At 56.5% G+C, this 20,809-nt stretch overlaps 2 protein-coding genes across 4 annotated transcripts in view; both read right to left on the bottom strand.

Annotated features, from left to right (window-relative positions):
• Nucleotides 1-271: 271 nt before the first annotated feature.
• On the bottom strand, nt 272-16,834 carry AKAP8L (A-kinase anchoring protein 8 like). 3 transcript variants are annotated; one of them, XM_051774305.1, is made up of 13 exons: nt 16,741-16,834; nt 14,325-14,357; nt 13,166-13,391; nt 11,668-12,235; nt 10,660-10,783; nt 9,985-10,040; nt 8,727-8,763; nt 7,556-7,664; nt 6,219-6,360; nt 4,576-4,681; nt 3,709-3,839; nt 2,189-2,284; nt 272-1,276 (listed from the first exon to the last, which is right to left on the bottom strand). In XM_051774305.1, the coding sequence occupies exons 1-13, from the start codon at nt 16,817-16,819 to the stop codon at nt 833-835; spliced, it is 2,151 nt and encodes a 716-aa protein (XP_051630265.1). In that variant the 5' UTR covers nt 16,820-16,834; the 3' UTR covers nt 272-832. The 3 variants fall into 3 exon arrangements, with proteins under 3 accessions (XP_051630265.1, XP_051630266.1, XP_051630264.1); XM_051774306.1 differs by having other exon boundaries at nt 14,270-14,357; nt 16,741-16,801; XM_051774304.1 differs by lacking the exon at nt 16,741-16,834 and having other exon boundaries at nt 14,325-14,934.
• Nucleotides 16,835-17,844: 1,010 nt separating this feature from the next.
• Nucleotides 17,845-20,809, bottom strand: part of WIZ (WIZ zinc finger) — a 66,444-nt gene continuing 63,479 nt past the window's right edge. The window contains 1 exon segment of the mRNA XM_051774310.1: nt 17,845-19,152. Coding sequence (XP_051630270.1) covers nt 18,993-19,152 — 160 coding nt within the window. The 3' untranslated portion in view covers nt 17,845-18,992.

Genomic DNA, 20,809 nt, shown 5'->3' with positions numbered 1-20,809 from the left:
CGTTGGAGTGACCTGGTCCTTGGAAGGTGTCCCTGCCCATGGCAGGGGTGGAATGGGCTGAGCTTTAAGGTCCCTTCCCACCACAGAAACCCATTCCCTCATTTCTCCCTCGTCTCCAGAAGGAGAATCCACAACTCCCGCTCGTGGCAGCTCCAGCCATGGAGACGGAAACGCAGGGAACGACCCAGGCCACGGAAATGTGGGACTGTGGAGTGGCTCCAACCTCTCCCAGGCTTTCCTGGGACACCAGGAATTCAGGCAGAGCCGCGGATAAACTCGGGATAAGTCCTTTTTTATCTCCACCCACCGACACATCGACCTGGAAAATGAAACCGTTTTACAAACAACACGACGTCAACAGCACTGAACGCTTCGCTCCGCGGGAGAAGGGCCGGGAAAACATCGGGAACGGGGCCGTTACAGTCACGGGAAGCCACGGAGGGCCTCGAGGAAACCCCCTGGAACCGAAGTGCTGCCGTTCCCAGGCCGAGGGCACGGCTCTGTCCCGCACGGACACGCTCCCGTTCCCGGGGGAAGAGGCTCCGGAGCAGCTCCGGCTTCCACACATGCTCCAAAGGGAAAAAATCTCCTACAAAGCCACCTAAGAAACAGAGACCGCACGAAACTAGCGACTAAACGTGGAGGTTCCGTAAAAAAAATCCTCTAGTCCTCAAAAAAAACCCCCAAAAACAAACAAACAAAAAAATCACTTCCCAGGGAAGAGGCTCCCCCGGCTACGCGGGATCGGCGGGACGAGAACGGAAAACATCCACGGACACGGCGGGATCCGGAACATCCAACACACACGTCGGGTCCTTCCCCCGGGGTGGGTTCATTCCACGGCCTCGGGGCCTTCCTCGCTTCCCTCCTCCTCCTCCTCCTCCTCCTCCTGCTGCTGCTCCGGCTGCTGCTGCTCCCCTTCCCCCGGGAGAGCCCCCTCTGGATCCTCTGGATTCGGGGAGTTCTGCTCCAGCTCTGTCTGTGCCCGGCGCTCCCGCTCTGTCTCTGTCCCCTCTTTTTTGGGATTCTCCTCTCCCTCCCCCTCTTTTCCGGGATTCTCCTCCGGATCCTTGTTCTCCTCCTCCGCGTTCCGCTCCTCTTGGGGGTTTTCCCCCTCCGGGTTCTCCTCCTCCTCCTCCTCCTCCGGGTTCTCCTCCTCGTCCTTGTTCTCCTCCTCCGCTCCTCCCTCGGCTCCTTCCTCGGCGTTCCCGGCTCCTCCTTCCCCTTCCTCGTGCTCCTCCTTCTCCTCCGGATCGTCCGTGAAGGGATTCTCGCCCTGGGAAGGGGAGGCAAACATTCGTCTGCCGGGAGTTCAGGAATTCACACCTCCCACAGCCCTGGGGGGAACTGGGAAATGAGCAGCTCCCGGAGCAGCTGCTGCCTCCGGAACGCGGATCCGAGCTACACGCGGGATACCGGGATGGAATTCCTCCCTCTGAGGGGCTGGGATGGAATTCCCAGGGAAGCTGTGGCTGCTCCATCCCTGGGAGTGTCCCAGGAGCCACCTGGGCCATGGAAGGTGTCCCTGCCCTTGGAATGAGGTGGGAATGGGATGATCCTTAAGGTCTCTTCCCACCCATAATTCCAGGATTCTGGAGCCCCTCTGCTCTGGAGTCAGGCTGGGAGAGCTGGGAATGTTCACCTGGAGCAGGGACCTTCCAGAACATTCCAGGGGAGCTGGAGAGGGATTTGGGATAAGGGATGGAGGGACAGGACACAGGGAATGGTTTCCCCTTGGAAAAGGGGGAATTTACAGGGAATTTGGGAAGGAATGCTGGACTGGGAGGGTGGTGAGAGGCTGGGATGGAATTCCCAGAGGAGCTGTGGCTGCTCCATCCCTGGGAGTGTCCCAGGCCCCACCTGGGCCATGGAAGGTGTCCCTGCCCTTGGAATGAGGTGGGAATGGGATGATCCTTAAGGTCTCTTCCCACCCAAACCATTCCATAATTCCAGGATTCTGGAGAGCTGGGAATGTTCACCTGGAGCAGGGACCTTCCAGAACATTCCAGGGGAGCTGGGAACCATTCCACGACTCCCAAGGTCGGCAGGGCCAAGCCCAAGGCTCCCCTTCCACAGGGAAAAACTCCGGGAATATCAGCCCAGGATCCCACCCCTTCCCAAAAATCCTCCCCAGGAGCCCCGGGGGCTCGGCTCCGGCGGAATTCCAGCGGCAATTCCCGATCCCCACCTTGAGGTACCGCTCCAGCTTCTTGCTGATGAGTTTGTTGTTGAGGATGCTCCGGGCCACCACCAGAGAGGATTTCTTGGATTGCTCCAGCATGGCCTGCAGGGGGGACACACAGGGGGTCAATCCAGAGCCAAATCCCGGGAATCAGGGGGTTTTACACCGGGAAAAGCCGCCTGGGGAAAGCTGGGAATGACGTCAGCCCAGCTGGGAGCGGGGAAGGATCAAAGGAAGGGGGGGAAGGACACAAAAGTCACCGGAGAGGATGAGGAGGGAGAGCCTGGGGACACAAATCCAGGGAAACTGAGCTAAGATTCCATGGGAAAAAGGTTCTGGGGACACAAATCCAGGAAAATTGAGCGAAGGTTTTGTGGGAAAAAGGTTCTGGGGACAAAAATCCATGAAAATTAACTGAAAATTCCTTGAGAAAAAGGTTCTGGGGAGACAAATCCATGAAAATTAAGCAAAGATTCCATGGGAAAAAGGTTCTGGGGACACAAATCCAGGAAAATTAACTGATGATTTTGTGGGAAAAAGGTTCTGGGGACACAAATCCATGAAAATTAAGCAAAGATTTTGTGGAAAAAGGTTCTGGGGACACAAATCCATCAAAATTTCGTGGGAAAAAAGGTTCTGGGGACACAAATCCCTCAGAATTCCCTGGAGATTCCCTGGCTGAAGCTCCCAGAGCCACAGGCCCAGCCCAGCCCAGGGCAGGAGCTGAGGAGAAGCTCTCCTGGGATTTGGGAAGCCCCTGGATCAGCTCTCCTGGGATTTGGGAAATCTCAGATTGGCTCTCCTGGGATTTGGGAATCCTCTGTATGGGCCCCCTGGGATTTGGGAAGCCCCAGATCGGTTCTCCCAGGATTTGGGAATCCCCTGGATCAGCTCTCCTGGGATTTGGGAAGCCCCTGGATCATCTCTCCTGGGATTTGGGAATCCCCTGGATCATCTCTCCTGGGATTTGGGAAGCCCCTGGATCATCTCTCCTGGGATTTGGGAATCCCCTGGATCATCTCACCTGGGATTTGGGAAGCCCCTGGATCAGTTCTCCTGGGATTTGGGAATCCCATGGATTGGCTCTCCCAGAATTTGGGAAGCCCCTGGATCAGCTCTCCCAGGATTTGGGAATCCCCTGGATTGGCTCTCCTGGGATTTGGGAAGCCCCTGGATTGGCTCTCCTGGGATTTGGGAATGCCCTGGATCAGCTCTCCTGGGATTTGGGAAATCTCAGATTGGCTCTCCCGGGATTTGGGAATCCTCTGTATGGGCTCCCTGGGATTTGGGAAGCCCCAGATCGGCTCTCCTGGGATTTGGGAATCCCCAGATCAGCTCTCCAGGGATTTGGGAATCCCTGGATTGGCTCTCCCAGGATTTGGGAATCCCTGGCTCGGCTCTCCCAGGATTTGGGAATCCCCAGATTGGCTCTCCCGGGATTTGGGAATCCCTGGTTTGGCTCTCCCAGGATTTGGGAATCCCTGGTTCGGCTCTCCCGGGATTTGGGAATGCCTGGCTCGGCTCACCCTGCGGTTGTGGTTGTGATCCAGGGATTTCAGGTGTTTCTGGATGGTTCCGAACTGCATGGGCAGGAACAGGTCACAGGCGGCGCAGTGGGCGGCCTCCACCTTCTTCAGGAAGTGCTCCATGCCCACCTCTGGAATGGGAACAGCCCGGGATTCACTGGGAATACCCTGGGATTAACTGGGAACAGCCCGGGATTCACTGGGAATACCCTGGGATTAACTGGGAACAGCCCGGGATTCACCGGGAATACCCTGGGATTAACTGGGAACAGCCCGGGATTCACCGGGAATATCCCGGGATTGGGGTCCTAAACTCGCCCGGGGCCACTCCAACCTCCGGCCCTGGGATCCATCCAACCTTCTTTTCTGGGATCCCTCCAAAACATTCCCTGGGATCCATCCAACCTTCTTTTCTGGGATCCCTCCAAAATCATTCCCTGGGATCCCTCCAACCTCCTGCCCTGGGATCCCTCCACATTCATTCCTTGGATCTCTCCAAAACCATTCCTTGGGATCCCTCCACAGTCATTCCCTGGGATCCCTCCAAGCTCCTGCCCTGGGATCCCTCCACAGTCATTCCCTGGGATCCCTCCAAAACATTCCCTGGGATCCCTCCAAAATCATTCCCTGGGATCCCTCCAAAATCATTCCCTGGGATCCCTCCACACCCATTCCCTGGGATCCCTCCAGAATCATTCCCTGGGATTCCTCCACATTCATTCCTTGGGATCCCTCTACACCCATTCCCTGGGATCTCTCCACACCCGTTCCCTGGGATCCCTCCAGAATCATTCCCTGGGATCCCTCCACACCCATTCCCTGGGATCCCTCCCCTTCCCCCCTTCCAGGATTCCTGAGTTTTCCCACCCTGGGTGAGATCCTGGTCCCTGTGGATCTGCTGGATCACGGCGTTGATGTCCTTGATCCCCTTCCGCCGCTCCTCCGTTTTCCTGGTTTTGTTGGCCACGTATTCCTGCAGGAACAGCTCTCCTGGTTAACACTGCCCAGCCCAAAAATCCCGGGAATCCCACCAGGAGCCCCCCCAGGGCAGGAGATTGAGGGGGGCTCCCAAGGAATTGTTAATGAGGGATGAGAAATATTGGAGAGGAAGAAATGATGGGAAGGGAAGAGAAAAGGGAAGGTTTGGGAAGGTTTGTGAAGGTTTGGGAAGGGAAGGTTTGGGAAGGGAAGGTTTGGGAAGGTTTGGGAAGGTTTGGGAAGGTTTGGGAAGGTTTGGGAAGGGAAGGTTTGGGAAGGGAAGGTTTGGGAAGGGAAGGTTTGGGAAGGGAAGGTTTGGGAAGGGAAGGGAAGGGAAGGTTTGGGAAGGGAAGGGAAGGGAAGGTTTGGGAAGGGAAGGGAAGGGAAGGTTTGGGAAGGGAAGGGAAGGGAAGGTTTGGGAAGGGAAGGGAAGGGAAGGGAAGGGAAGGGAAGGGAAGGGAAGGGAAGGGAAGGGAAGGGAAGGGAAGGGAAGGGAAGGGAAGGGAAGGGAAGGGAAGGGAAGGGAAGGGAAGGGAAGGGAAAAGGGGAAAGGGGGAAAGAGGAAAGAGGGAAAAGGAAGGGAAAAGGAAGGGAATGGAAAGAAAAGAAGGGAAAAAAAGAAGGGAAAGGGAAAGGGAAAGAAGGGAAAGGGAAGGAAAGAAAAGGAAGGAAAGAAGGGAAAGGAAAGAAGGGAAAGAAAGAAGGGAAAGGGAAAGGAAGTTGGGATGCCAGGGAAGGCAAGAAGGGGAAGGAATTTTGGATGCCAGGGAAGGCAAGAAGGGAATTTGGGCTGCAGGGAATTTGGGTTGGCAGGGAATTTGGGCTGGCAGGGAATTTGGGCTGCAGGGAATTTGGGCTGGCAGGGAATTTGGGCTGGCAGGGAATTTGGGCTCCTGGGAATTTGGGCTGGCAGGGAATTTGGGCTGCAGGGAATTTGGGCTGGCAGGGAATTTGGGCTCCAGGGACTTTGGGCTCCAGGGAATTTGGGCTGGCAGGGAATTTGGGCTGCAGGGAATTTGGGCTCCAGGGAATTTGGGCTGGCAGGGAATTTGGGCTCCAGGGAATTTGGGCTCCAGGGAAGGCAAGAAGGGAAGTTGGGATCCAGGGAATTTGGGCTCCAGGGACTTTGGGCTCCAGGGAATTTGGAATCCAGGGAATGTGGGCTCCAGGGACTTTGGGCTGCAGGGAATTTGGGTTGGCAGGGAATTTGGGCTGGCAGGGAATTTGGGATCCAGGGAATTTGGGCTGGCAGGGAATTTGGGCTCCAGGGAATTTGGGCTCCAGAGACTTTGGGCTCCAGGGAATTTGGGCTCCAGGGAATTTGGGCTCCAGGGAAGGCAAGAAGGGAAGTTGGGATCCAGGGAATTTGGGCTCCAGGGAATTTGGAATCCAGGGAATGTGGGCTCCAGGGACTTTGGGCTGCAGGGAATTTGGGCTCCAGGGAATTTGGGCCCCAGGGACTTTGGGCTCCATGGAATTTGGGCTGCAGGGACTTTGTGCTCCATGGACTTTGGGCTGCAGGGGACTCTCACCTGCAGGAACTCGGCCGTCTGCGGGGGCAGTTTGGTCCCCATGAACTTGAAGTGCTCCCGGTGGAATTTGCTCTCCAGGTGGGAGCTCATCTCGTCCTCGAAGAACGTCCGGAACTTGCACAGGGAACACACGAACTGGATCCTGCCGGGAGAGGGAATTCCCAACGGAATGTTCCCACCGGAACATTCCCATTGGGACATTCCCACCGGAATATTCCCAGCAAAACATTCCCACTGAAACATTCCCATCAAAACATTCCCATCAGAACATTCCCACTGAAACATTCCCACTGAAACATTCCTACCCAAACATTCCCATCCAAACATTCCCACCAAAACATTCCCATCAGAACATTCCCACCCAAACATTCCCACTGGAACATTCCCACCAAAACATTCCCACTGGAACATTCCCACATAAACACTCCCACCAAAACATTCCCACCAAAACATTCCCATCAGAACATTCCCACCGGAACATTCCCCCTGAAACATTCCCACCGGAACATTCCCATAAATAAAAATAAAATAAATAAAAAGAAAAATAAATAAAAAAGGAAATAATCCCCTAAAAAAGGAAATAATCCCCTAAAAAAGGAAATAATCCCTAAAAAAAGGAAATAAAAAAGGAAATAATCCCTAAAAAAAGGAAAGAATCCCAAAAAAGGAAATAAGAAAGGAAATAATCCCTAAAAAAGGAAATAATCCCTAAAAAAAAGGAAATACTTCCTAAAAAAAAGAAATATTCCCTAATGAAAAGGAAATAATCTCTAAAAACAGGAAATAAAAAAGGAAATAATCCCTAAAAAAGGAAATAATCCCTAAAAAAAGGAAACAATCCCTAAAGAAAGGAAATAATCCCTAAAAAAAGGAAATAATCCCTAATGAAAAGGAAATAATCCCTAAAAAGAGGAAATAAAAAAGGAAATAACCCCTAAAAATAGGAAATAAAAAAGGAAATACTCCCTAAAAAAGGAAATAATCCCCAAAAAAGGAAATAAAAAAGGAAATAATCCCTAAAACAAGGAAATAAAAAGGAAATAATCCCTAAAAAAGGAAATAATCCCAAAAAACGAAATAAGAAAGGAAATAATCCCTAAAAAAGGAAATAACCCCTAAAAAAAGGAAATAATTCCTAAAAAAAGGAAATAATCCCCAAAAAGGGAAATAAAAAAGGAAATAATCTCTAAAAAAGGAGAAAAAAAAAGGAAATATTCCCTAAAAAAAGGAAATAAAAAAGGAAATAATTCCTAAAAAAAGGAAATAAAAAAGGAAATAACCCCTTAAAAAAGGAAATAATCCCTAAATAAATGGAATATTCCCCAGGTGCTGGTCACCTCTCCACCATCCGGTCCCGGTGCCGCTTCTTTTGCCGCTCCTGGTTTTTTTTGCCGGCCTGGAGTTTGTGCCTGAAGGGTCCCATTTCCTCGGGAATGCCCAGGGCTCCTGGGGGGGAAAGGGACATTCCAGAGGGATGGGAATCCTGCCCAGAGGGATGGGAATCCTGCCCAGAGGGGGCTTTCCCATAAAAAACCCCACAAATCAAAAAAACTGTCCTGGGATAAGGTTTGGGGGGGGAGAGGAGGGAAAATCCCAGAGGGAATTCCAAAGGGATTCCCAAGGGATTCCAAAGGGGATTAAAGGGGATTCCAAAGGGATTCCAAAGGGATTCCAAGGGGATTCCAAAGGGATTCCCAAGGGGATTAAAGGGGATTCCAAAGGGAATTCCAAAGGGATTCCAAAGGGATTCCAAGGGGATTCCAAAGGGGATTCCAAAGGGATTCCAAAGGGATTCCAAAGGGATTCCCAAGGGGATTCCCAAGGGATTCCAAAAGGGATTCCAAAGGGATTCCAAAGGGGATTCCAAAGGGATTCCAAAGGAATTCCAAAGGGGTTTCCCGGCCCTTCCTCCTTTAAGGAGATTTAAGGACTAATTAGTGACTCATTTGCTGGTTTAAGGACTAATTAGTGACACATTTGCTGGTTTAAGGACTAATTAGTGCCACATTTGCTGGTTTAAGGACTAATTAGTGCCACATTTGTTGGTTTAAGGACTAATTAGTCCTTTCAAGCCCCACCCCCTTGGATTTTCCCCCCTCCAATGGCCCTGGACAGGAGGAGAAACTTGGGATCCGGGAAAAGCCCATTCCCAATATGGATTTTTGGGATGGAGGAGCTGCTGGAGCATCTCAGGATCCCACCAGGAGGTTTCTTCCCAGCCCTCTTCTGCTTTTCCTTGGGAATTCTGGTGCTTCTCCCAGAAGGTGCTGGTCCCACCTTTCCAAGAGGGGAAATTCCAGCTTTTCCAGCCCCCAAAAAAACTCCAATCCAAGGCCCGGCGGGAGCTCCGACCTGATCCCAGCAGCTCCCCCATCCCAAAAGTTTGGGATCCTGCTCTTCCCCAGCAGGGGTTCCCAGCATTCCCTGATCCCAGAGATGGGATTCACCCGGATTTATTGGGATAACCCCCCTGGAATGTGGAGCTTTGGAGCCCAACCCCCCACTCACCTTTCTCGGAGTCTCTTCCTTCTTCGTCCTCCCCTTCCTGGAAACACAACATTGGGAAGTCAAACCCTCCTGGGAGCTGCTCCAGACCCTTCCCTGGGCACCATTTCCCTGGGATTTGGCCTCTCCCAACCCTGGGAAATCCAAGGGAGCTGATTTTTTGGGGATTTTCCTTCGTTAAGGCTCCAGGGACGGGAATTTCACCGTGTTTGGAGGCCCTGGCTGGTGGGGGAGGTTGGGAATCCCCTGGAATTTCCACATTTCCCTCCATGGAGCCTTTCCCTCCATGGAGCTCCTCCAGCTTATGGGATGTTTCCAAGGGGTTTTCCCATTTTTTTTAATCTCCCAAGGAAGGGTGGCAGGAGAGCCAGGGGGCTCCAAGCATTTCTGGGATGTTCCCAAGGGGTTTTCCCAGTTTATTCACATTCCAAGGAAGGGTGGCAGGAGAGCCAGGGGGCTCCAAGCATTTCTGGGATATTTCCAAGGGGTTTTCCCATTTTTTTTTAATCTCCCAAGGAAGGGTGGCAGGAGAGCCCGGGGGTTCCAAGCATTTCTGGGATGTTCCCAAGGGGTTTTCCCAGTTTATTCACATTCCAAGGAAGGGTGGCAGGAGAGCCCGGGGGCTCCAAGCCTTTTCCCCTTGGAAAACATCCCATCCCAGCTCCTCCAGCCTCCACCCCCAAGTCCCTTTGGGAATAACCCAAGTCCCTTTGGGAATAACCCCGGGATGTGCCCTCACCAAGCAGAGCTCTGAGCCACCCCAAAGTCATCTGGAATCTTCCCTTACCCCTCTGGATCCCTCCTTTCCCACCCCAAAACCATTTGGAATCTTTCCTTACCCCTCTGGATCCCACCAAAGTCCCTTGGAATCTTTCCTTACCCCTCTGGATCCCTCCTTTCCCACCCCAAAGTCACCTGGAATCCTTCCTTACCCCTCTGGATCCCACCAAAGCCATTTGGAATCCTTCCTTACCCCTCTGGATCTCTCCTTTCCCACCCCAAAGTCACCTGGAATCTTCCCTTACCCCTCTGGATCCCACCAAAGCCATTTGGAATCTTTCCTTACCCCTCTGGATCCCTCCTTTCCCACACCAAAACCATTTGGAATCCTTCCTTACCCCTCTGGATCCCACCAAAACCATTTGGAATCCTTCCTTACCCCTCTGGATCCCTCCTTTCCCACCCCAAACCATTTGGAATCCTTCCTTACCCCTCTGGATCCCTCCTTTCCCACCCCAAACCATTTGGAATCTTCCCTTACCCCTCTGGATCCCTCCTTCTCCTCCTTGTCTCCCGACTCTCCTTCCGTTCCCTCCTCTGGAAGGAAGAACACCCTGAGCACGGAGAGGCCCTTCCTGGTCTGGATCCATCCCAAAAAACGTGGCCCCAAATCCCAGGTGACCCCAAACCCAGGCAGTGGGGGGGGGGGGGGGGTGTCCCCAAATCCCCAAATCCAGGCAGTGGGGCCGTGTGTGTGTCCCCAAATCCCCAAATCCAGGTAGTAGGGGGTGTGTGTGTCCCCAAATCCCAGGTGACCCCAATGGGGGCCATGTTTGTGTCCCCAAATCACCAAACCCTGGGCATTGGGGGCCATGTGTGAGTCCCCAAATCCCAGGTGACCCCAGTGGGGCTGTGTTTGTGTGTGTCCCCAAATCCCAGGTGACCCCAACCCCAGGCAGTGGGGCCCTGTTTGCGTCCCCAAATCCCAGGTGACCCCAGTGGGGCTGTGTGTGTGTCCCCAAATCCCAGGTGACCCCAAACCCAGGCAGTGGGGCTGTGTGTGTGTCCCCAAATCCCAGGTGACCCCAATGGGGGCCCTGTTTGTGTCCCCAAATCCCAGGTGACCCCAACCCCAGGCAGTGGGGCTGTGTGTGTGTCCCCAAATCCCAGGTGACCCCAATGGGGGCCCTGTTTGTGTCCCCCCCTCCGCCCTCACCGTTGTCCGAGTCGGAATTGTCGGAGCCGTCGGTCTTGGCGGCTTTTCCGTCGGGCTCCTCGGAGCTGCTCGGCTGCTTCCGCTTCCTGGGCCCCGGATCCCGCCGGAGCTTCTTCCTCTGCAGCTGGGACAGGGAATCAGGGAATCAGGGAATCAGGGAATGGCCCCGGCTGGGAGGGATCCGGGAGGATCAGCCAGGCCAGTCCCTGCCCAAAATCCCACCAAGTGCCCGAGAGCCTCGTCCAAACAGTCCCTGAGCTCCAAAATCTTGGGATATCGTGATTTGGAAGGGACCCACAGGGATCATCCAGGCCAGTCCCTGCCCAGGACATCCCAAAATGCCACCATGTGTCCAAGAGCCTTGTCCAAGCACATCCTGAGCTCCAAAATCATGGAATATCCAGATTTGGAAGGGACCCACAGGGATCATCAAGTCCAAACACCCCCTGAGCTCCAAAATCATGGAATATCCCCAGTTGGAAGGGATCCATGAGGATCATCCAGTCCAATCCCTGCCCAAAATCCCACCAAGTGCCCAAGAGCCTCATCCAAACACTCCCTGAGCTCGAAAATCTTGGGATATCCAGATTTGGAAAGGATCCATGAAGATCATCAAGTCCAAACGCTCCCTGAGCTCCAAAATCATGGAATCTCCCAAGCTGGAAGGGTCCCACGAGGATCATCCAGGGTGTGCTGGGGGATGAGCCGAGCTGGGTCCACACCCCCCTATAAACCCCCGCTCACCTTAAAATCCCAATCCCACATTTTCCAGTTCCTCTTCATCCCACCTCCATAACACCAGGAATTATGGATTTGTAGGGAATTCTCAAGCCCCTCCCCACAGGGGTGTGCCAGGGACAAGCCAAGTGGGGCCGACTCACCTTAAAATCCCAATCCCACATTTTCCAGTTCCTCATCCTCCCCCCTCCATAGCACCCGGAATTATGGATTTGTAGGGAATTCTGACGCCCCTCCCCACTGGGGCCGAGCCGAGCGGGACCGACTCACCCTAAAATCCCAGTCCCACATTTTCCAGCTCCTCTTCATCCTCTGCCTGACCATCCCTCCTCCGTAGCGCGCGTTGCCGGGGAAGCCCCTGGCGCCGGCGGGGAAGGCGCCGGGCTCGGGGGGCAGGATGTTGTGGGAGAAGAGGGAGGGCAGGCGTTTGGCGCCGGGGGGCCCGCGGGGCTCGTGCCAGGCCCCGCGCCCGGGGAAGGGCCCCGAGGGCCGCCCGTCCCGGCCCCAGCCCTGCCCGCGCTGCCCGAAGCCGTCCCGCGCCCGGCCCGGGAACGGCTCCCGCCGGGCCCCGGGGAAGGGCTCGTAGGGGCCCTCGTAGGCGCCGTCGTTGTCCTGCTCCGACTCCGTGTAGTCGTGGTAGTCGTGGTAGTCGTGGTAGTCGTTGTAGTCGTTGTAATCGTTGTAATCATTGTAATCATTATAATCATTGTAATCGTTGTAGTCGTTGTAGTCGTTGTAGTCGTTGTAGTCGTTGTAGTCGTTGTAGTCGTAGCCCGGCCGATACAGGTCGCGGTCGTTCAGGGAGGACCTCGAGTCGTAGGACTCGTACGGGTCGTACCTGCGGGAGGAACGGCCCTGAGATCCCACGGGATCGTGGAATGGGTTGGGTTGGAAGGACCTCAAAGACCACTGAGTTCAATCATCAACCCAACACTGCCCTCGTCACCCCCCTGTCCCCAGGTGAGATCCCACGGGATCATGGAATGGTTCAGGCTGGAGGGACCTCCAAGATCATCCAGTCCAACCATCCACCCACCACCATGGTCACCCCTGAGCCGTGTCCCCAGGTGAGATCCCACGGGATCATGGAATGGGTTGGGTTGGAAGGATCTCCAACCATCAACCCGGCACCGCCATGTCCACCCCTGAGCCGTGTCCCCGGGTGAGATCCCACGGGATCATGGAATGGTCTGGGTTGGAGGGATCTCCATCAGCCTGGCACCGCCACGTCCACCCCTGAGCCGTGTCCTGGGGTGAGATCCCACGGGATCATGGAATGGGTTGGGTTGGAAGGATCTTCAGCCATCAACCCGGCACCGCCACGTCCACCCCTGAGCCGTGTCCCCGGGTGAGATCCCACGGGATCATGGAATGGGTTGGGTTGGAAGGATCTTCAGCCATCAACCCGGCACCGCCACGTCCACCCCTGAGCCGTGTCCTGGGGTGAGATCCCACGGGATCGTGGAATGCTCTGGGTTGGAGGGATCTCCAACCATCAACCCGGCACTGCCATGTCCACCCCTGAGCCGTGTCCTGGGGTGAGATCCCACGGGATCGTGGAATGCTCTGGGTTGGAGGGATCTCCAACCATCAACCCGGCACCGCCATGTCCACCCCTGAGCCGTGTCCCCGGGTGAGATCCCACGGGATCATGGAATGCTCTGGGTTGGAGGGATGGGGTTTTCTGTTTGGCGAGACGGGGACGAGAAACCGGCGCCCACCCCAATTTTCCAGCCGGGAAAGGCAGGAAGGGGGGGGCGGGACTCACCTGTCCCCGACGGCTCCGTAGCGTCCCCCCGGCATCCCCTCGGAATCCGGGTGGGACCCCACGTCCAGCCGCTGGCTCATCTTCCCGAGGCCGTCGCCGCCCTCGGGCGCCGCCTCGGCGTCGGAGTTGCCCATTTCCCAGGAGTTGCCGGCGGCCGCGCCGGGGTAGCCGTACCCCCCCGGGTTGTCCTGCCCGTAGCCGTAGCCATAATTGTAGCCCTCGTAACCTGCAGCGACGGGAAGAGCCGGGAGTCGGGAAAAGTCGGGATCGTTCCCGGCCGCGGTTTCCGTTGGAAGCCAAAATTATTGGGAAAAAACCCAACCACAAACCCCCATTTTCTGTTTAATTCACCCGGGATTTTCAACCTTGGAGCTCCCAAAGGTTTTAGGGAATGATTTCCTCGTACGGATCCCAAAAAACCTCCAGGCAGAGCCTCCATCCGACGGCTCCGGATGGGAATAACTGGGATGGGAATAACTGGGATGGGAGTAACTGGGATGGGAGTAACTGGGATGGGAATAACCATGGATGGGAATAACTGGGATGGGAATAACTATGGATGGGAATAACTGGGATGGGAATAACTGGGATGGGAATAGCTGGGATGGGAATAGCTGGGATGGGAATAACCACGAATGGGAATAACTGGGATGGGAATAACCATGGGTGGGAATAACTGGGATGGGAACAACCATGGATGGGAATAACTGGGATGGGAATAACTGGGAGAGGAATAACTGGGATGGGAATAACTGGGATGGGAATAACAGGGATGGGAATAACTGGGATGGGAATAACTGGGATGGGAATAACCATGGATGGGAATAACTGGGATGGGAATAACCACGGATGGGAATAACTGGGATGGGAATAACAGGGATGGGAATAACTGGGATGGGAATAACTGGGATGGGAATAACCCCGGGCCTCTCCAACGTTTGTTTTGAGGGGAAAAACCCCCCAAAACCCCCAAATGTTTTGCCCAGAACAGTTTTCCCGTTCCAGCAACGCCCTTTTCCGTTGGCTCCAGCGGGAATTTGGGAAAGGAAAAGGGGGGAATGGTCAGTGGGAGAGGCCGTGGGGGGTCAGGGCCACGTCACCGACCCGGAGCATCCCGGGAAAGGCTCCGGAGGGGGAGGGAGGAACATCCCACACTTGCCTCTGCTCGCGCCCGAATTCCAGTCTCCATAACCTAGAAAAGAGCCCAGAGCAATCAGGGACAGTCCCAGAGCCCCAAATCCACCAGTTTTCCACCCAATCCGGCAGGAATCAGCCCTCTGACGTCGCCCCAGCCCCACAAAAGCACCTTTTGGGGGCAACAAAACCCCCCCAGGTTGGAATTCCAAGCCGAGCTCTTGGGAAGAGTTTCCAGGGCTGAGGATTTTGGGAGTGGAAACGATGGGAAAAGCCCAATTCCTGCCTAAAATGGGGGAATCAGGACGCTCTGGGGAAGTTTTATCCCATTCCTGCCATCCCAGGACCAACATTCCCGTGCCCTGTCCTGGTTCTCCTCGTCCTGTGATGTTACCTGGAGGTTCCTGGTGGGATTTTGTCCTTAATTAGTGGCCCCCCCATCACAAAAATGAATTAATTAATGAATTTCCCCTCTCTTTCCCCCAACGTGTCACCGCTCCAGCCTCGGCCAAGCATTCCCATGGAATACAGAGGTGAATCCCTGCCCCAGGGGAAGAGAGGCTGCTCCAGGAGCCACAAAAGGAATAAAAATGGCAAAATAAAGGGGGGGAAAAGGACCAAATGACATTAAATGGGCACAGAGGGGAGGGACAGGTGGGGGTTGGAGTGGAACTGGGGGGGAACTGAGTGGAACTGGAGTGGGAAATAAATCCAGGATCTGGCAGGAATTGGGTCTGGTCCCAGTTCCATCAGGAATTGGGTCTGTCCTGGTCCCATCAGGAATTGGGGCTGTCCCTGTCCCAGGTCCCCTCAGGAACTGGATCAATCCCTGTCCCAGGTCCCCTCAGGAACTGGATCTATCCCTGGTCCCCTCAGGAACTGGATCAATCCCTGTCCCAGGTCCCCTCAGGAACTCGATCTATCCCTGTCCCAGGTCCCCTCAGGAACTGGATCAATCCCTGTCCCAGGTCCCCTCAGGAACTGGATCAATCCCTGTCCCAGATCTCCTCAGGAACTGGATCTATCCCTGTCCCCCTCAGGAACTGGATCTATCCCTGTCCCTGGTCCCCTCAGGAATCGGGTCTGTCCTTGTCCCAAGTCCATCAGGGATTGGGTCTGTCCCAGTCCCTGGACCCATCAGGGATTGGGTCTATCCCAGGAATTAGGTCTGTCCCTGTCCCAAGTCTCCTCGGGAATTGGATCTATCCCTGTCCCCTCAGGAATTGGATCTATCCCTGTCCTTGTCCCCTCAGGAATTGGGTCTGTGCTGTTCCCATCAGGAATTGGGTCTGTCCCATCAGGAATTGGGTCTGTGCTGTTCCCATCAGGAACTGGGTCTGTCCCATCAGGAGCTGGGTCTGTCCCTGTCCCATTCCCCTCAGGAACTGGGTCTGTCCTGTTCCCACCGGGAACTGGGTCTGTCCCATCAGCACCTGGGTCTGTCCCTGTCCCATTCCCACCAGGAATTGGGTCTGTCCCTGTCCCATTCCCATCAGGAGCTGGGTCTGTCCCTGTTCCCTCAGGAATTGGGTCTGTGCTGTTCCCACCAGGAATTGGGTCTGTCCCTGTCCTATTCCCCTCAGGAACTGGGTCTGTCCCTGTCCCATTCCCATCAGGAGCTGGGTCTGTCCCTGTCCCATTCCCCTCAGGAACTGGGTCTGTCCTGTTCCCACCGGGAACTGGGTCTGTCCCATCAGCACCTGGGTCTGTCCCTGTCCTATTCCCCTCAGGAACTGGGTCTGTCCCTGTCCCATTCCCATCAGGAGCTGGGTCTGTCCCTGTCCCATTCCCCTCAGGAATTGGGTCTGTCCCACCAGGAACTGGGTCTGTCCCTGTCCCATTCCCACCAGGAATTGGGTCTGTCCCTGTCCCATTCCCACCAGGAACTGGGTCTGTCCCTGTCCCATTCCCCTCAGGAGCTGGGTCTGTCCCTGTCCCATTCCCACCAGGAATTGGGTCTGTCCCTGTCCCATTCCCACCAGGAACTGGGTCTGTCCCTGTCCCAGTCCCCTCAGGAGCCGGGTCTGTCCCTGTCCCATTCCCGGTCAGAACCGGACCGCGCTCGGAGGCTCCTCCCGGGCCGCGCTGACCCCGGCCCGGGGCTCGGCTCCATCCCCAGCCCGCCGCGTCCCTCCCGGTCCCCGCGGTCACGGACAGCCCCGGCCCCTCCCGGTCCCGACCCCCGCGGGGTCCCGGCCACCCTCGGCCCCTCAGGGCCCCTCCGTGTCCTCCACGCCCCCGGTGTCCCCCCGTCCCCTCACGGCCCGCCGGGTCCCGCTCCCTCCCCCGCCGCCTCACGGACACCCCCGGGGCCGCTGCCGCCCCGTCCCCCGCCGTGCCGTGGACACCCCCGACCCCCCGGTCCCCTCGGAGCCCCCGCCATGTCCCGGTGCCCCCCCGGTCCCTCACGGTCCCCCCCCGGTGTCCCCCCCCCCCCTCACCGTAGCTCATGATGGCGGCGCCGCCTCCTCCTTCCCGGGCGGTAACGGCGTCGCGCGGGCCCCGCCCCCGCGCTCCCATTGGCCACGCCGCCCCGCCTCCCCCGCGTTCATTGGCCCGCGGCCCGCGCCGCACGAATCGCGCCTCCCATTGGCGGGTGGTGGCTGTCGCTCACCGTGGCCCCCGCTCAGTGATTGGCGGACGCGGATGTCAGCTGACGAGAGGGCGTGGCCGCCGCGGCCCCGCTCTTGTGATTGGCCGGTGCGGGGGCGGGCTGAGCCGGCTTAGGACCAATAGCGCGGGAGGAGCGACCTCTGTCGCTGGCCACGCCCCCTCCGGCAGCGGCGCCGGTTTCCATTGGCTGGCGGCGCGGAGACCACGCCCCGTGGGCGGAGCGCGCGGGATGCCCTCACGTGCACGCCCCGGGAAGGGCGGGGTCACCCACCTGTGTCACGTGTGTGTCACGTGTGGTGGGGGACACACGAGGGACCCCCCACGTGTGTCACCCGTGGGTGTGGCCATCAGGGGGTGTGTCTTGAGGGGCCCCACCCCTCGCGTCCCCATGTCCCGGGGTCCCGGATACATCCCGACCTCACCATTCCCAGGGGACACGGATGTGCCGCAGCCTCCTGCCCCCCTTCCCTGGGGACACGGCCACGTCCTGATCCATGTCCTGACCCATGTCCTGATCCACGTCCCTGGATCCCAAGTCACATCCAGGGCCCAACATCCCCGAGACGTGGCCTCATCCCAATCCAGGTCCCCTCAATCCAGGGCACGAGGCCACATCCCGACCTCAGCGTCCCCTTCCTTGGGGTCGAGGCCACACTCTGATCCCGGGGCCATTTTTTCCTGGGGTCGAGGGCACATCCTGATCCCAGTGTCCAATTTTTCTGGGGTCAAGGCCACACCCTGATCCCAGGGTCCATTTTTTCCTGGGGTCATGGTGACATCCCGATCCCAACATTCCCAATATCCCACAACACGGCCACATCCAAATCCCAGTCTCCACATCCCTAAACCCCCACTGACCCCTCCCCAAACCCCCCTCCCCACGCCCTATCCCGACATTCCGGGTATCCAGAGACTCCGTTCTCCCCCCAGGCTTCATTTCCAGAACAATTTAATCCATCGTCCCACACTCCCGGGTACAGGAATCACCAGAAACGTCCCGAAAAAGTGGAAATAAAAAAAAAAAAAAAAAAAAAAAAAGAAAAAAAAAAGAAAAAAAAAAGAAAAAAAAAAGACAGAAAAAAAAATATTTATCCGTTAAAATTCCTTCCAAAATTCGGAAGTTTCGGGATTCCCAAATAAAAACGAATATTCCTCATTTCTACACAAGTCTAGAGTTTAAAAAAGTCGGGTCTATGGAGCTGGGACGAGGAAAAAACCGGGAAAAAAACAACAAAGCAACGGTGGAACCGGGAAAAAACCGGGAAAAAGGGGAAAACTGAGCCGAGTCCTCCCGGCGCCGCCACGGCCGGTTCCGGGTGGGAATGCCGGAATTCCCCAGGGATCTCCCAGCTCCCACTGGTGGGTCTCACCCGCCGCCGCCCCGCGGAGACATTCCCGGGAATGGGCAGCGGGAGGAGGGGGGAGAATCCGGTGGGATTTTCGTTTGGCCGCGGTGGGAAGAGGCGGGAGGGAGGCGGCGGCGTTTTGGTGCGGGAAAAGGGGATTTTGGGAACATGCAACCCCGGAACCGAGGGATTCCGACATCTACGCGCCACTAAATCCGACCGGCGCCTATGGAAAAACTGGAATATACAGGAACTCGAAGGGTCATGTACAAAATCCACAGCGTTGTCCGGGAACGCGCCCGGGATTCCCTCCGGCCCCGAATCGCCGCCACCGGGAAAGGCGACGCCGTTTGTTCTTTGGGTTAAAAAACACGGATTTTGGGAAGCGAGGAAGGGAGGGGGGGAAGTTCAGCCTCCCCCGCTCCCCCGTCCCGGCGGCGTCGAGTCGTTCCCGCCCCCGCTCCGGCACCGGATTCCCGAGGGTTCCCGAGGCATTCCCGAGGCTCCGCCCCGCGATCCATGTAGTGCTTGTGGCCGGGATTGTGGCCGGGATTGGGGGTCCCTCCCCCCCCCCCCACACCCCAGAGCTCATCCCCGGGACCAGAGGGGGGGACGCTCCGGAGGGGCGAAGGCAGCGATGGGGGCCCCCCCCCGCCCCCTTTTCCCAAAAACTCCGGGCCGTGGGAGCGGGAAGGGGGGGTGAGGATGTCCCTGTGCCGGCGCCGGAATCGGCGCTACTGGGCCTCGGCCAGGGCGGGGGGCTCGGGGGGCGCCGGGGCCTCGCTCCGCAGCGCGTCCGCCTTGGAGAAATTCATGTCCAGGATGTGCCGCTGCAGGTGCCGCACCCACTCCTCCTGGATCGACAGCGGGCCCTGGAATTCCACCTCGCAGAACCTGCGGAGACGGCGCGTCAGATCCGGAGGGAGGGAGGGAGGCCCCCAAAAACGGGGATGAGGCAGCCGGGAGGATACTGGGAATGAGGGATGGTCAGAGCCTTGGAGGCTGAGGGGGAACAGGAATTAGGGATGGGATACAGGGATAGCCAGAGCTGAGGGGAACGGGAATGAGGGATGGGATACAGGGATAGCCAGAGCTGAGGGGGAATGGGAATTAGAGATACAGGGATAGCCAGAGCCTTGGAGGCTGAGGGAGAATGGGAATTAGGGATGGGATACAGGGATAGCCAGAGCTGAGGGGGAACGGGAATTAGGGATGGGATACAGGGATAGCCAGAGATGAAGGAAAATGGGAATTAGGGTTGGGATACAGGGATAGCCAGAGCTGAGGGGGAATGGGAATTAGGGTTGGGATACAGGATTAGGGACACAGGGACACCCAGAGGCTCTGAAGCTGAGAGATAATGGGAATTAGGGATGGGATACAGGGATAGCCAGAGCTGAGGGACAATGGGAATTAGGGATGGATACAGGGATAGCCAGAGCTGAGGGACAATGGGAATTAGGGATGGATACAGGGATAGCCAGAGCTGAGGGACAATGGGAATTAGGGATGGATACAGGGATAGCCAGAGCTGAGGGACAATGGGAATTAGGGATGGATACAGGGATAGCCAGAGCTGAGGGACAATGGGAATTAGGGATGGATACAGGGATAGCCAGAGCTGAGGGGGGACGGGAATTAGGGATGGGATATGGGAGGACAGGGACACCCAGAGCCTCAGAGGCTGAGGGATAACGGGAATTAGGGAAGGGATATGGGGGGACAGGGACACCCAGGGACACAGGGACACCCAGAGCCGCAGAAGTTGAGGGATAACGGGAATTAGGGATGGGATATGGGGGGACAGGGACACCCAGAGCCTCCAAGTGCCCCAAAAAGAGGGATGAGGCGGCGGGGCAGCAGCTCCCTGTGGATCCCTGTGGCTCCCAGTGTATCCCTGTGTCTCCCTGTGGTTCCCTGTGGATCCCTGTCGCTCCCTGTGGATCCCTGTGTATCCCTGTGGTTCCCTGTGTATCCCTGTGGCTCCCTGTGGTTCCCTGTGTATCCCTGTGTCTCCCTGTGTATCCCTGTGTCTCCCTGTGTATCCCTGTGGCTCCCTGTGTATCCCTGTGTCTCCCTGTGGCTCTCTGTGTCTCCCTGTGTATCCCTGTGGCTCCCTGTGTATCCCTGTGGCTCCCTGTGTATCCCTGTGTATCCCTGTGTCTCCCTGTGTCTCCCTGTGTATCCCTGTGGCTCCCTGTGTATCCCTGTGGCTCCCTGTGTATCCCTGTGTATCCCTGTGGCTCCCTGTGCATCCCTGTGGCTCCCTGTGCATCCCTGTGTATCCCTGTGTATCCCTGTGTATCCCTGAGTATCCCTGTGTGTTCCTGTAGATCCCTGTGTCTCCCTGTGTATCCCTGTGTATTCCTCTAGATCCCTGTGTATCCCTGTGGCTCCCAGTGTATCCCTGTGGCTCCCTGTGTATCCCTGTGGATCCCCGTGGATCCCTGTGGCTCCCTGTGTATTCCTGTGGCTCCCTGTGTATCCCTGTGTCTCCCTGTGTATCCCTGTGGCTCCCTGTGGCTCTCTGTGTCTCCCTGTGTATCCCTGT

Source organism: Manacus candei, unplaced genomic scaffold (assembly GCF_025592945.1).
Source record: "Manacus candei isolate 608988 ecotype Guabito, Panama unplaced genomic scaffold, ASM2559294v1 h1tg000194l, whole genome shotgun sequence".
Classification (NCBI taxonomy): domain Eukaryota; kingdom Metazoa; phylum Chordata; class Aves; order Passeriformes; family Pipridae; genus Manacus; species Manacus candei.
The sequence above is the reverse complement of the archived record's forward strand: the minus strand, read 5'-3'. Positions and strand labels throughout refer to the sequence as shown.